The 16,015-nt window shown below is 35.6% G+C and overlaps 1 protein-coding gene across 5 annotated transcripts; it reads left to right on the top strand.

Moving 5' to 3' along the window:
• The first annotated feature begins 1,556 nt into the window (after positions 1-1,556).
• LOC101737669 (wolframin) lies at positions 1,557-15,977 on the top strand. Of its 5 annotated transcripts, none has more exons than XM_004922017.5 (9): positions 1,557-2,052; positions 2,816-2,920; positions 4,519-4,618; positions 8,518-8,637; positions 9,337-9,461; positions 11,935-12,048; positions 12,653-13,839; positions 14,088-14,596; positions 15,593-15,977. In XM_004922017.5, the coding sequence occupies exons 1-9, from the start codon at positions 2,019-2,021 to the stop codon at positions 15,960-15,962; spliced, it is 2,664 nt and encodes an 887-aa protein (XP_004922074.1). In that variant the 5' UTR covers positions 1,557-2,018; the 3' UTR covers positions 15,963-15,977. The 5 variants fall into 5 exon arrangements, with proteins under 5 accessions (XP_004922074.1, XP_012547057.1, XP_062532314.1 ...); XM_012691603.4 differs by having other exon boundaries at positions 1,572-2,052; positions 2,800-2,920; XM_062676330.1 differs by having other exon boundaries at positions 1,717-2,053; positions 2,820-2,920.
• Positions 15,978-16,015: the final 38 nt, after the last annotated feature.

The following is a 16,015-nucleotide window of genomic DNA, read 5'->3' as shown; positions in this document are numbered from 1 at the left end:
TGAGACTAGTAGTAGGATCCAAGCTAAGAACATAATTATCGTCATTTATTAATTGACGCGACGTCGTTGCTTTTGGAATGCTTATTTTCTACAACAGAAAAAGGTAAACGGTCTCGATATTTAGTTTATTTTATTTTATAAGCACTATTTGTAAAAAGGAAAACATCGTCTTCATCAATAAAAATTGCCATTTTTGGCCATCTCTACTTAAAACCAGAGTATGTCAAACTTATTTTTATTTCTTTATTCACTCTTGATTATGCAAAGGAAACATAAGCTATAGATACCGTGCAGAGTTACATGAAATGAAATAACATCTCAGTAATTTGGTAGGAAATTATAAGAAGTTCAATGCAGTTGAATGAATTTGAAAGAACACTACAAACAGCGTTCCGTGATTTTGTTTCAAAATTGTGCATTTTCTTAAATACTAAACGTTTAATAAGAAACTAATATTACACGTTTACAAGATGCACCAAATAACATAACATAATCATAATAATAACAAAATAAAACAATTCAGATTATTTCCTCGAGTTCCTAGCTAGAATTCTTAATAGTTTTTCATTTTGTTGAAAGTAAAGTACATACTAAATGCAACATTTCAACTGCAATTGAAACATTTCAAGTATACTTTGCTACTGAAAGAAATATACGTAAGGTTGAAACCAAAATGAAAGTAACAATTAAACTGGAATGAAACGAAATTAATTTTATCAACTTCTTGGCAAGACTCAAAAATAAAATCACTATATAAATAGAAATATGTACTATGTTTGAGCCTCTTAACCTTTTTATAATTCTAATACTTTGAGTCCACATTGTATGCTTTCGTCAAAAAAGAAACCAATATTGACTTCCTGATCAATTTATCACAGCAAGTGGGTCACGATGTCCTAATCCATAATACTTATTCTTTGCATATACGATTAAGGCAATTAGGAATGATAGTTCGCTTGAATGCTAAAATAAATTAATACCTACAATGTCGTTGTTTTTTTGAGAATTTGGATAAAAATATACATATTACTATTTCATAGCACTTTTATCTGAGCAAGGTCACATAAATGTTACTTAAATTGTATTGTAAAATGATTTTTTTTTATGGGTGGACGAGCTCACAGCCCACCTGGTGTTACGTGGTTACTGGACCCCATAGATATCTACGACGTAAAAGCGCCACCCAACTTGAGATATCAGTTCTAAGGTCTCAAGTATAGTTACAACGGCTGCCCCACCCTTCAAACCGAAACGCATTACTGCTTCACGGCAGAAATAAGCAGGTTAGTGGTATCTACCCGCGCGGATTCACAAGAAGGCCTACCACCAGTAACAACAGTACACAGTTGTAAAATATTTGAATTACTGCCACTATTATTTTTGTAGATAAAATTGATTGTCTTGATTTTAATTTCTGAATTTCCATGAACTTAGGTCAATAACCGGAATAAGCAAGTTTCAAATAGAACAAGCTGCTACAAAATGAAAATTAGGAGAACCGAAAATAAACAAGGAATCCCTTGTCGAAAAGTTTGTCTATTTTCAGAACACGTTAGTTTTTTTCTTAAATGAGTGCATGCGTGTGTGGGCGATCGCGTAGGACTTAAATTTAATCATAATCCACACACACGGTAACTTTCTACAATATAGAATCACGTTTACAGTTTACACCATTAAAGCATAGTACCTAGGGAGACAGTCAACTGAGTCAAGTAAAAGTGCTATTTAAATTAAGTGTGAGAGTATAATTTTAAAACATGCATTTAGGTTTTATTTAAATTATGTTTCCATGAATTTGCAGTTGCAAAATTTTCCCAAGTCAAATTTTAATGACATTGACAATTGACACAAGCATTGAGATTGAAGCAAAAAATTGCGAACCGTCTGTGCGTTTCTTACTAATTTTCTAATCAAAACAAACAAATAAAACTATTTTTAGATAAAGCAACTATTGTGGATATATAAAATATATTGGAAACCTTTCATATTTTTGTGTTTTATAAATGAATTAAAAGGTAATGCCCGGGGGACGCAAACGGTGGAATTTACATGGTAAGTCAAAATTCTAAACTCAAAATTTAGGAGTTTATTGTAGGGGCACAATAATTAAATTTAACAATGATTGATGAATTAAGAAAACTGATTATGATAGCGAAAATTCATCATTAACACATTTTTAGTTTTCCGATTGACCTTGTGAATATTCAAATTTAGTAAAAATCGGTAACTATTTTATGCATTTATTTATTTAATTTTATAGTGTGAATTTTGCAGCTTAATATTAAATTGTTGTAAATAAACATTTGAACCCTGACCCCCGCATATATTTGCTTATTATTTATGTGTGTTGTCAGTAGTAAGTTTCTTACTTTAGAAAGCTTAAATATCACATCATCCATCCATTAACATCTTATTCTAGTCCTGTTGGACATATACTATTACCAAGTCTTTTTATGCAACCTGATTCTGGGCCTCATTTATAGCCATTGCCTGCTATTCCATGTATATCATCATTCCACCTTGTTACTAGGCACTGTACACTACACTGTAAGTGCATAGAAGTCTCATTGTTAAATCCTTTGCAGTTGTCTAAGATTACCATGGTTCTTTGCTGTGGTGGCTGAGACTAGACATATGACTGCAAACTGCAAAGGGTGCAGCTGTTTTAGTGGTACAATGAAAACATGCCACATCTTGAGACAATTTTCTTTTAAATAAATGTTTCCTTTATTCTGTATAATTTACTTATATATACTTCAAATGTCATACATAAAGAATGTACCTTTAATACTGTTGAAGAACGATCTTGTTTCAGATGGACCTCAAGGGTCACTACGTCGACTTAGGAATCAGTTAGCTGAGGATGGTTGTGCTGAATCTCAAGTGGTACTGGCTAAACAGCTCTTGGAAGAAAAATGTGGTGAGTGTAAATAGTACAAGGTATAAGAGATTACACTAAACAAAACATTGCCAAATATCAAAATGTCTTAACATAAATGGAAAATCATTATCAAATAATATGACATATTATTGGCCTGGAATTCATTCTCACACTATAACTCCAAGCCAGGTCTACTGTTGCATAACTAAAATAGTTCAGAAGGAGGTCAATGAGGCTAGAGCATGAACACAAATTTTGGTCATCATCTCTATTTATATATGTATATACATAATATCTATAGTGGGATCCTCTATTCAGATTGAGCTAATAAAACTGTTGATTGTTTCACACAAACTTGATTTGGATTCCATCTTTATTATAGCAAAATAAATAAAATATACATATCCTTCGTCTTCCGAGTAACAACATGTCTTCCATTCCATCGAGTAACTACCCTCAGTCCTTCTCTAGCTTAAAATAAAACGATATCTAAAACATCCATTCGCAGTCTTTCTTAGCTTTTAACAGGGCATCTCCTATCTCTCTCAGTCAGTCATACTCCATATCTCTTATTATCCATCTTACATACATATATAGTAATAATCCATATGTAATTAGCTGTTCTATGATTATTATAATTGTAATAATAAAATAAAAGAATAAAAAATAAATCTGAAAACAAAGTGAATAATTTAGACAAAAATATGGATAAAGTTAGTTCTAACGGCCGTCTGGTGTAGTGGTAAATGACATGGTCACTACACAAGGGGGTCGCGGGTTCGAATCCCGCCAAGGGAACATATTTGTATGATAAATATAAATGTCTTTTCCAGGGTTGTGGATGTATATTAAATATAATGTATGTGTATAATAAAAATCTTACATTTATATCCGTTATCTGGTACCTGTAACACAAGTTCTTTACAAACTTATCACGGGACCAGTTAACGTGGCGTGATTGTTAGTAATTATTTATTTATTTATTTATTATTATTATTTATTTATTTATATTTTTTACAGCTATTTACAATTTAATCATAAAGCTATTCTGTTGAGTGTGTTATTAAAATGTACTAAATTTATTTGAAACACAAAAAAAAGAGATGTTAAAATGGTTTGGATTTAACCTGCAATATTGATGTAATCATCACGTATTGTATTTCCTCCAATTGCACAAAGATATTTGAACAGATGTAGACTGAAATGATTGCTTAATAATTCTTATTAAACTCAATGAAGTAGGTATAAAACTTTCGATTTGACATTGCTCTGAAGTGAAGTTATTTAAATTTTACGTAATTACTGGTGATAGGGCGTCGTGTTAGTCTACACGAGTAGGTCCCACCAGGTAGGTGCCACCCTGCCTGTATCTGCGGCGAAGCAGTAATGCGTTTCGGTTGAAGGCTGGGGCAGCCGTTGTACTGTAAAAATGGAGACCTTAGAACTCATGTCTCAAGGTGGGTGACGGCGCTTACGTTGTAGATGTCTATGGGCTCGAGTTACCACTTGACACCAGATGGGCCGTGAGCTCGTCCAACCATTAATAAATAAAGAAAGGCCTAAAAAAGGTCTAATAATGCGTCGCTAAACCAACTTTAAGCTTGTTCGAGTTGGTAAATAAAAATAAAATGTTTCAGAGCTTGAGGCTGACAAGATATCAAATTTCAAACAGGCTTTAGAATGGCTCATATGCGCAACGGAACAAGCACACCCGGAAGCAAGGAGGCTTTTAAGAAGGTTAGTATAAATTTTTTTTTGAAGGCTCCAAAAAAACTTTTGTTAATAAATTTTTTTATATTTTATTGAAGACTAGCGACCCGCCCTGGCTTCGCTTCGGTAACATTAAATTTTATAATTGAGCCCGAGTGAGTCGCGCGATGTCCCGCGACGTTACCCGCGGTTATTGTCGTATCGCGGGTGACGCTGCGGGGCGAAGCTAGTCTAAAAAAGTAGCCTGAGTTACTCCTTATGTTATTAGCTACCTACCAGTGAAAGTCCCGTCAAAATCGGTCCAGCCGTTCCAGAGATTGGTCGGAACAAACAGACAGACAGATAGACAGACAGACACACCAAAATTGTAAAAAATGTTATTTTGGTGTATGAACCGTATATATATTCATATGCATGTAGTAAAAAGAGGCTATTTCAATATTACAAACAGACACTCCAATTTTATTTATATGTATAGATTTGACGGTACTTAACACAATATTCAAATGTTGACAAGTAACACCCGAGTCGTCCATGAAATGCCCACGAGAACTGTAAATCAAATCAAATCAAATCAAATCAAATCAAATCAAAAAAGTTTTATTCAACATAAATGAAAGTACATACTTATTGAACGTCAAAAGAATTACCGCCAATTCACAAGAATTAGCCTCCGTCCTGAGAAGAATTGGCAAGAAACTCAGCGGGCATGTTTTTTTTTTTTTTAATATTAGATTTTTATTTTTATATTAAATATTTTTTTTTTTTAATATTCATATTACAATAAGTAATTATAACATAACAATTTTACAATATTGAAATTCCCGGAGCGAGCAACTCATTCCCACTTTGTGCAATCTTCTAGATAATCATTGACTTTATAGTAAGCTTTATTGCACAGATGTTCTTTAATAGTTTTCTTAAACCTATCTATATGTAGGTTCTGAACATCTTGTGGGATTTTGTTGTACAGGCGCACAGACAAACACCCGAATGAATTTCGTATCTTATGTAACCTACTCATCGGCACAACAAGCTTGTGTTTGTTCCTAGTATTTCTATTATGTATGTCCGACATCTTAGGAAACTCCTCAATATGTTTACGAACATACATCAAATTTTCAAAGATGTACTGGGATGGCATAGTGAGAACTTTAATTTCTTTAAATTTTTCCCTCAGGGATTCCCTTGAGTGCATGTTATAAATAGCACGTATAGCTCTTTTCTGCAGAATAAATATCATTTCTACATCGGCCGCATTGCCCCATAGCAAAATGCCATAGGACATGACACTGTGGAAGTAACTAAAGTAAACTAAACGAGCCGTGTCCGCATTTGTTAACATTCAAATTTTTTTTACTGCGTATGCTGCAGAGCTAAGCTTACTCGCCAATTTATGAATATGAGGTCCCCACTGCAGTTTGGAGTCCACTGTTATACCAAGAAATACGGTTGACTCAACAAGCTCCAATGATTCCTCAGAAACAATTACATTACTATCTACTTGTCTCACATTTAAAGATGATTTAATACATTTTAAAGTAAATTTAATACATTTCGTTTTCTTACTATTCAATAATAGGTTATTGATACGGAACCAATGAACCACACACGAAATCGCATCATTCACTTCGTCATAGACTTGTAATTGTCGTTTAATTTTAAATAATAAAGATGTATCATCTGCGAATAATACGACCTCGTGTCGGGACTCAATAAAACTAGGCAAATCGTTTATATATATTAGAAATAAAAAAGGACCCAAAATGGAACCCTGAGGTACACCCATTTTTAACGTGGTGCCTGAAGATCTATTTCCTTTCACATCTACTGTTTGTATCCTTCCTGATAAATAGGAAGTAATAAGTTCCAATGCACCATCCCTAATACCATAGTGATGTAGTTTCCTCACCAATGTTTCATGTTCAACACAGGTAAGTAAGGTATTCGTAATGTCGGTAATAATAAACGCGATATTAAAACCGTGCAACTAGTCTCAATTATGAATAGAGTGCGGAAAAGCTGGTATATAAGTAAATAAAAATGATGTTTTGTCGCACACGCACGATATGTAATATAATATGTTTGAGGGAGTCTGAAAGTGGCACCTGTGACAGAGAAGTTGAGAAGTGCGCGATGGTATCGACATGTGATGAGACGAAATGAAAACGAGGTTGGTAAGAGAGTGTTAACTATAAATGTGGAAGGATATAGAGGAAAAGGTAGACCCAAGAAGAAATGGATGGATTGGGTGAAAGACGATATGTGTAAGAGGGGAGTGAGCGAAGAAATGGTAGATGATAGAGGAGTATAAAAAGAGAAAACATGTTGCGCCGACCTCAGGTGACTGGGAGAAGGGCAAGAGAATGATGTTTTGTTCGCACAAGCTAGAAGTGAATGCTTCAGAAGTATTCTATCTCATTCTCGTAGATCCAATAGATATGGTTGTCTCTTTTCAGTGTTATTTCCGTTTCTTTGATTTTCAAATTACAAAAGCGTTAAAGAAGTTTTTACTTTAAAAAAAAAACATAAATTCACTGTCTAATCAACGGATTAATCAAAACTGTCATGTGTCATAAAGCATTTTCATGTCGTTTGTTAAAGAATAATAATGTTTTTTTTTCTAAATTCGTCTGACCACTGTGAACAATGAAATGAGGTAATTGCTTTGAATATCTCGCATAGCTTAAAAATAAACAAACAAACAACTCGATTATATTGAGTTGTTGTTTGAGAGATGTTCATTGCACGATGTAGTGGACATACCGCCAGCATTGTTCAAACACAAACATATTTATTATTTTTAATAGCGTAAAGTATAAATGAACTTCGATAGTAATGACTTTGTCGTGTGGAAGATTAAATGGGGCAGAGTACATGAGGAACTACAGCGTTCTACGTGAGGTTTTTTTTCTTAAATAATAGAATTTTTCCCAATCTTTTAATTTACGTCATTGGCTAAAAGTAAACGCTATTGCCAAAAGAAGAAAAAAAAAGAATTTCTAAAATAATAGAAATGTCACACAGTAAAATAATAGCGAAAATTAGGCAGGTACATAAATGCCTTGCATAAAATATTGGTATACGTGTGATATATGGCTTATTAACTCAGTCTATAATATACTCTGTCTGTCTATATATGTCACGGAATCTCAATGTAATTGTTACCAACTTAACGATATCAGATTAACACGAAAATTTGTACACGTCATTTTGTTGTTGTAGTCTAATAAACAGTTTAATAGAAAATAACCTTGAAATATGGCTTGTGTTTTAATTTTTATTTATTGCTAAGATGGGCGGACAAACTCTCAGTCCAAGCGGTGGTGTGTGGTTACTGGAGCCCATAGACATCAACAACGTAAATGCCACCATTTACCTCGAAACGTGAGTCTTAGTTTTATAGGCTGCCCGACACCTCAAACCGAAACGCGTTACTGCTTCAGTTTAGTGCGAGCTGCAGTTTAGTTTGGCTATTAAAGCATTCATTTGAGAAAAGCTCATTGCATTTTTAATTGAATATGTAATTTCGAAAAGGGCAGATCTCTTAAAATGTAAAATAATGTTCAGGAAATGAAAAAAACTGATTATTTTCTAAAGCAGTGTAAAATTTAAAATATTAGCTTTTGAGATATATTTTAGTCTTAATTAGCAATTGAAAATTACTGGAATTATTATAAAATGGGTGTAGGTAAGCCTCAAAACTACATGTATATGAAAAAACGTATTTAACAAAATATGCGACATGTGCCCTTTTCGAATTTGCATATTCCATTACGATCTAGAGTTCATAGTCGTCCCGTGTCTTATTTTGTAGCTACAGTAAGCGCTAGGATTGACTTGAGATAGAATAACGTTGATTATCTCAAATTTGCATGGTACCGATCTTTTTGGTATGAGATTGGACGTCCCAATTGTATTCGCAGGTGTATCCGTAGCGGCGTCATAGATGAGGACAGCGCAGCGATAGTACGTGCCAAGTCTTGTCTGGCGGCTAGCAGACAGGAGACAGTCGCTAGGAAAGCGGCTAGAGATCTATTTGCCAGGTAAAATAACTTCACTGAAAACGTTGCCCCCGATCTAATCGTATACCCACGACGTTTTCCGATTATCATAAGCCGCTTTTAAAAGAATTGTGAAATTAAAACTTCATTTTATAGTGGCCTTTTTATTTTTGTTGCTTCGATTTGTGAACGAGCTCATAGCCTATCTGATGTTGATTGGTTACTGGAGCCTATAGACATATACAACGTAAATGCGCCAACCACCTTGAGATATAAGTTCTAAGGTCTCAGTATAGTTACAACGGCTGCCCCACCCTTCAAACCGAAACGCATTACTGCTTCAATAGGCAGAAATAGGCGGGGTAGTGGTACCTACCCGTGCGGACTCACAAGAGGTCCTACCACCAGTAATTACGCAAATTATAATTTTACGGGTTTGATTTTTATTACACGACCTTATTACTTCACTGTGGAATTCAATCGTGAACGTTTGTTAAGTACGTATTTCATTAGAAAAATTGGTACCCGCCTGCGGGATTCGAACACCATTGCATCGTTAGATACGAATGTACCGGACTTCTTATCCTTTAGGCCACGACGACTTGGCCTGATAACGTTCTGGTCTTAGGCGGTAAAAATGAATCCATTATCAACCGACACCAATCAATATAGGTAGATAGGGATATATCGCATCATATTAGGGGGTTACATTTTTCTATTAGTTTTATTATCTGTTCGTAGTTTGTCGAATGGTGAACAATACATAACAACGGTTCAACTCGAACGTCGGATAAGAGAGATTTGCAATACGACGTTACGGAAGACAGCGGCCGAAGACAGCGATTCTCCTGACGACGATAACTCAGGTACTATGAACCATCCAGTCGTAACTCGTGACAGGACCCGTCCGTACCATAGCGGTAGGCAGCGGCTTGGCTCTGCCCCTGGCATTGCTGAAGTCCATGGGCGACGGTAACCACTCACCATCAGGTGGGCCGTATGCTCGTCTGCCTATTACAAGAGAAATGAAAAAAAAAATTACGCATAAAACTCTGATTTACATCTAATATATAAAATTCTCGTGTCACAGTTTTCGTTGCCATACTCCTCCGAAACGGCTTGACCGATTTTGATGAAATTTTTTGTGCTTATCCGGTATCTATGAGAATCGGCCAACATCTATTTTTCATCCCCATAAATGTTAGGGGTAGTCCACCCCTAAATTTATTTTTTAATTTTTTAGACAATTTTTTTTGTTTTTATTTTTTTATGATACAGCATACAAAAATACATACAACCCTAAATTTTCACCCCTCTACGATCAACCCTTATTTTTTATTTGTTAATTAAAAACTAAATTTTTTTGCAAGAATTTTGTTTTTATTTTGTCATGACTTAGAATAAAAAAATTCATATTACTCTGAAATTTTCACCCTCTACGATCAACCCCTATTTTTTATTTGTTAATTATAAATTTTAAATTTTTTGGCAAGATTTTATTTTTTATTTTGTCATGACTTGAAATAAAAAAAAATATATTACTCTCAATTTTCACTCTTATACGATCAACCCCTATTTTTCCATCCCGATTTTTATTTTTTTTATTCTATGCACAGATCCGCAATAAGGTTGCAAGATGGCAATCAAATATTATAATTGTAGTATGATAAATTGTTATTCAGAGTTTATAATTTCAAGTTCCTTTAATTATGTTTTTTTTTTTTAATTCAATTTGATCTCCTGCCCTCGCCGGTCGACTACTGATCAACTATCAATCGATCAGTTATCCCCGCCAGGTGTCACCAATCATCCAGCAAACATCACGTAGTAGGGATGAGGACGAATCCGGTCTCCTGTCTTACTCACTATACATTTTTCAGCCATGTTTCTTTGGTTTTATTTGTGTATCAATAGTATTGTCAGTAGGTCTGAGAATCGGCTATTATCTATATTTCATACCCCTAAGTGATAAGGGTTGTTCACCCCAAACATATTTTTTTTATAATTTTTTTTTTGGTTATCATGAGGTATAGTCCCCAGCGCGTAACTTGGCAAGAGTCGCTAGATGCGCAGAAGTCGTTTTTTAGGTCTCTTTGGTTGTCAAGCGGGACGCGGGGAAAGACGTAGCACCGTTCCGAGCGCGCGATTGGTGAGTCAGTGGACTCTCCCCTCCCGCACCGCGTCAACGTTCCGTTCGCTCCCGGTTACACATGTGCCTACTAAAGTTGTAGGAACCCTTTGTTTATATTCAGTTTTTGTTACGAGTGTTATTGTTTTAAATTTGTTTGCAATGGCAGGACCAAATACCAATGACCATAATTATAGTCGATTCAGTCACTGAGCGTTTTATTATTTACGCCAGTGACGACAGTGACTCTTCGTTATGTCGACGATGAGGAGCCAACTCCTTCCACCAGCTCAGGTCCTACCATAAATTTAATCCAAGGGGTAGCACTATTAGAAAATGATAGTGACGACGGCGACACATAATTTTTAATATTAAGTATATTTTGTTAAATAAACTTTTTAACTTTTAATTCTATTTTATTTATAACACCTAATACACTACACGAATTCCTCTCTTTTCTTTAACTTTCTTCTAAACACACAGGCTTAAAAATAAATTATGGCAAATAAAAAATTTAATAAAATAAAATTAACATATATGCGGGCCATAAAAGTGACCATTTTTTTGTTGCAATGTACACTATGCGCGACTTTACCCCCACTACACCAAAACCTTGCCAACTTACGTGCCGCTTACTATATTATGTGGTTGAATGAGGTTTTTGAGAATTTTATATATTAGACTATAATTTCCCTAGAAATCTTATTTAAGGCAACACAACGTTTGCCGGGTCAGCTAGTTTAAATATAAACATAAAATCAATAAAGACTTTGCCAAGTTAATGTTATTAAGGATGGTTACTCTATTGACGTAATTAACACGATGCTAATTCATGTTGCTTGTTCAACCTTAAATTTGGTATTAATTGCATATAAATAATAATGATTTATATTCCAAATCGCTAAATATCAATTAACGTTAACATATTTACGTTAAGGTAATTACAAATTACATGTGGCTAATAGTTGTATTTTCATTTATAATCTATAGTTTGCTTGTTGTATATTTTGGCCCCAAATGACGTCACATCTAAAGTTGCTAAAGTTGCGTTCGGCTGAGTATTTTAAAGTGGGAGCGGGTAATGTTTAAAACTAAGGACTTTTCGGTTCTGCTGTTTTACCTAAAATTTTCGGTTCATCTGTGTAATAATTACTAATTTGATACTTCATTATTCACTGCGCGAAAAAGTATGTCTGATTTTTTATTTGCAGAAGCGGCAAATGCGCTAGACGATGCCGCACAAGCATTAGAACCATCTGACCTACAAGCTGGCGATCACATAAACAGTAATGGAACGCTGCGTACCTCACATGACCTCGAAGAAGGTAATTAACGATACAGCTTCTAATAGGACATTCTAGAATGATTCACGGGTTATAACCGCCCTGAGTCAAATAGTTTTCACTTTAGGAACACCGAAATATTGGAATAATCAACGAAATATCTTAACAAAAGGGCTTTATGGTAGAATTAATTGAAATATTAGCAATAAAAGCTTAATCGCCCTTAACTCGTAGAAAATTAAAGCAAAGGTAATTGCTGCCGAAAAACACAACCCATGGGGCCTCTTGGATTATATTTGGGCACTAAACGATCTACTTGTAAACTACTATATATAAAAGAGAAAAACCACTAACTCATCACGAGATTTAAGAGTCCATCCCTTCGATAGACTTTAATTTTGACTCATTAAGAACGGATTTTTCGCAGATCTTATCCAGAATTAATTTTTATATCGCACAATAGCAATACATAGCAATATGTTACTGTAGTAATGAGCTTGGCATGGACGATAAAAACCATAGTGAAGCAAGCGACTCTTTATCTCGGGGAAAAGTAACTTGGGTGAAACCGCTCGACAAGTCAAAAGTACATGATACAATAAAAGCATGACAAGATCATTCTTAGAACGTTGTGTTTTTTTTTCAGATGTACCTGACAGATGTTCGAATGAAGAGATACGTAACTTGACAGTTGACAATCTAGTATCGGCAGCGGTCGATTATTGTCAGGGCGAACTGCCTCTAGTCAGCTATGAATTGACCTTAACGGACCCTAGCGTTAAGTCTCTCGATCACATTCCATTGCTTCAACAAGCCTTTCTACATCCAATAGTTTTCTTACAAGTTTTATATCTCAAACTACTCTATTACTTTGGTTCGTTTTCGTTTAGATTATCCAACATAGAGCTGTCTTTAGTTCTAATAGCGTATCTATTCGTTAGTGCCGATAGTTTGTATCATTTAGTTCCGCTAGTCCTTTACTACGTCAGTTTCGTCGCCATGGTGATTTGCACGTTCAAAATGTTGCATGCGAAACGACAGTTTATCGATTTTCGTAAGTGGTCCGGTCTCTTCTTGAGGTACAGCGACGGTAATTTGCAACCAGACGAGTCTGAGAATTTGTTTGTACGCAACAATCTGGGTCCGTTCATTCAGTTCTTTGTGGCGTTGTTTGTGAATTTATTTTTATATCCCTTTATAGCAACACAATGGGTTCCGTTTTCTGAGCTCTGCGTGTTGTCCTTCTTTCTGATGTTCCTTACACTGTGTTCATTTGGAGCTAACGGGAACCCTTATCCGGACGTTTTAGCTCTAATTTCATTCGCCATTAACGTGCTGGCCAAATACCCCTACGAGAAGGATACAGTTGTACATCAGGGGTGGAGATTTTTAGATTTTCACATATCGAATTATCCGTCTTATGTCCTCGGGAATAGCATAGAGTTTTGTTTGAACGGTCGAATGTTCTTTTCGTTGTTGATACCGGTCATTTTGGTGTTGATGGCGCGCAGAAGCGATTGGCAGGGTTTTTTTAAACAAACGCTACCACATTGCGTGACTTTAAGCTGGTTGCAGATGTTCATAATGTCTTCACATGGCTGTACCACGTACGGATTGATTAGGGGGACATTGGCGTTAGTGTGTTCATTCCTATTTCTTCCATTAATCGGAGTGATGACCGTGACCTTGCCATTATTCGCGTTTCTGCAGTACATTACGTTGCCAAGGATTATTTATACGGCGACCATGGTGTTGAGCTTTGGCCTAAGTTTGGGCTTTACTTGTTTGCTGGCAAAGTCTGAAGCAACGAAGCGATTTGTCACTCCGTTTCAGGTAGGCATTTATTTGTAAATTTAATAATGATTAATTGGTTGATCGTATTATATTTTACCGATTGAATTAAGAATCAATTATTGAAAAAATCTTCTCATGGCTTACCGTGAGATTTTTTTGCGAAGTCTCTTAAAAAGTTCCGAGTATTGTATATGATTGTGTGTCCTGCTACTTTCTATCTTTAATGAATCAATGGGGTCTATTATGGAAAGCTAATGAATGGAGTTTTAATTTTTTTTTATTTTCAGCTCGTATTCGGTACATTAGCCATTATATACTTTGGGAACCAGTTCGTTTTGAACATACGCGATGACGGTCTCCCGTCAGGCCTTATCGAACTATTGGCCGATGAGAAGCCGAGCATAAAGAACCTTCTAAAAAACGAATTCCTTAGCGAATACGAAGACAACAATTACCACATAAATTGGGACGATTATTACACTCACTGTAACAATCCATCTTGGACTGATTATAATATAGCCGCAACTCAAATCAAGTGTTCGGTACTAGAGGGCGCGAACGTCAACTGGGAAGGTTATGTCAAAGATGTCAGTTTATTAAACGTCAAAAATAAATGGAGGGACTTTGCGTATTGGTTGCCGGGTTTCTTGCAAGAGTACTTTAAGTGCTATTACGGCGAGGAGTATTCGAATGTGTGTCGAGGCTCGGACGGTGTTCAGTCTGTGGCGGAATGCGAATTCGTTAGCAGTGTTGCCAGGCAAAGCGGAAAGAGTTGCCATCTTGATAACTTGAATGAGTGAGTAAATTTCTTAATTTTAAACACTTCGTGGCGTTTTGATATTTTGCCAACAAAGGAAATTGGTAAGTGGTTGTCGTCGCTCATGGACATCAGCAATGCTGAACTTAAGTTAAGATTTTTTCAAACGTCGCTTGAACCAAATGTCAATCGACAGGTTGTTTTAAATTGTTATTTAAAGATATTTCACTTTAAGTATGAATAATAAATAGCCTTGACCAAAACTTAACAAAACACTACCATGTTATACGATGTATAGTAATTTAGCTTACTAATAAAATTTAAATGGATATTGACTTATTTGTTCGTGCTATAAATTATTGATTGAATCGAATGTTTGATTTGAAAATCTTGCTTTCGAGTATTTCACGGTTTGGTGGTAAACTTTTGTTTGTTTGATAAACATGTGAAATCGTCGTGGCCTACAGGATAAGTCGTCCGGTGCATTCGTATCGAGTGATGGACCGGTGTTCGAATCCCGCAGGCGGGTACCAATTTTTGTAATGAAATACGTACTTAACAAATGTTCACGATTGACTTCCACGGTGAACGAATAACATCGTGTAATAAAAATGAAACCCGCAAAAATATAATTTGCGTAATTACTGGTGGTAGGGCCTCTTGTGAGTCCGCACGGATAGGTACCACCGCCCTGCCTATTTCCGCCGTGAAGCAGTAATGCGTTTCGGTTTGAAGGGTGGGGCAGCCGTTGTAAATATACTTGAGACCTTAGAACTTATATCTCAAGGTGGGTGGCGCATTTACGTCGTAGATGTCTATGGGCTCCAGTAACCACTTAACACCAGGTGCGCTGTGAGCTCGTCCAACCATGTAAGCAATAAAAATAATAATAATTGAGGATTCTATCTCTTAATTCAAGAAGGTTGGCGGCATAGATGTTTCATCTGGTAGCTACTCAATACGCTATGATCATAACAAAATCTTAATGATTGTGTATTAAACAAATCAGTCTTAATCTTAAAAATCTACTTTCAGATACACGTATGAAGTGAAATTAATGATGGAAGCCAGTGGCGGTATTTTGAAGCGCCACGCGGAAATCGTCATACACTTTGGTCATTATTTTACGAATTTTACACGTTTACTGCGATCGGACGACAAGATACGTTTTAAAGGGACGCTTTCGAACGAAAACCGACCTTATAACATTGGCGCTAAGGACTTGACTATAAGGGGCTACGAAATTAACTGTTTGGAATGCAAAGAGGCGCGCGGCTCTGTGACTCTGAAGACGTCGTCCGCATCGAAATTCTCTGAGCTGTTTAAAACAATTGTGAATGATTGCGTTGTATCGACAAAGTATATTTTGAATTTCATGTTGAATCCTATAATTGTTTTCAAATAAATGTATTTATATGTTTGTTTCTTTGATTTTATTGATTTGTTGCCCCTTTAATT

The sequence above is a fragment of the Bombyx mori genome, chromosome 26, assembly GCF_030269925.1.
Source record: "Bombyx mori chromosome 26, ASM3026992v2".
NCBI classification, from domain to species: domain Eukaryota; kingdom Metazoa; phylum Arthropoda; class Insecta; order Lepidoptera; family Bombycidae; genus Bombyx; species Bombyx mori.
Note: the sequence above shows the minus strand (reverse complement) of the source record. Positions and strands in the feature narration are given on the sequence as shown.

Coding starts and splice junctions, on each gene's coding strand:
- LOC101737669 (XM_004922017.5), top strand. CDS start 2,019: ATGCCCGGGGGACGCAAACGGTGGAATTTACATG. Junction 4,619..8,517: donor GCAAGGAGGCTTTTAAGAAG/GTTAGTATAAAT, acceptor TTGTATTCGCAG/GTGTATCCGTAGCGGCGTCA. Junction 9,462..11,934: donor TCCTGACGACGATAACTCAG/GTACTATGAACC, acceptor TTTTATTTGCAG/AAGCGGCAAATGCGCTAGAC.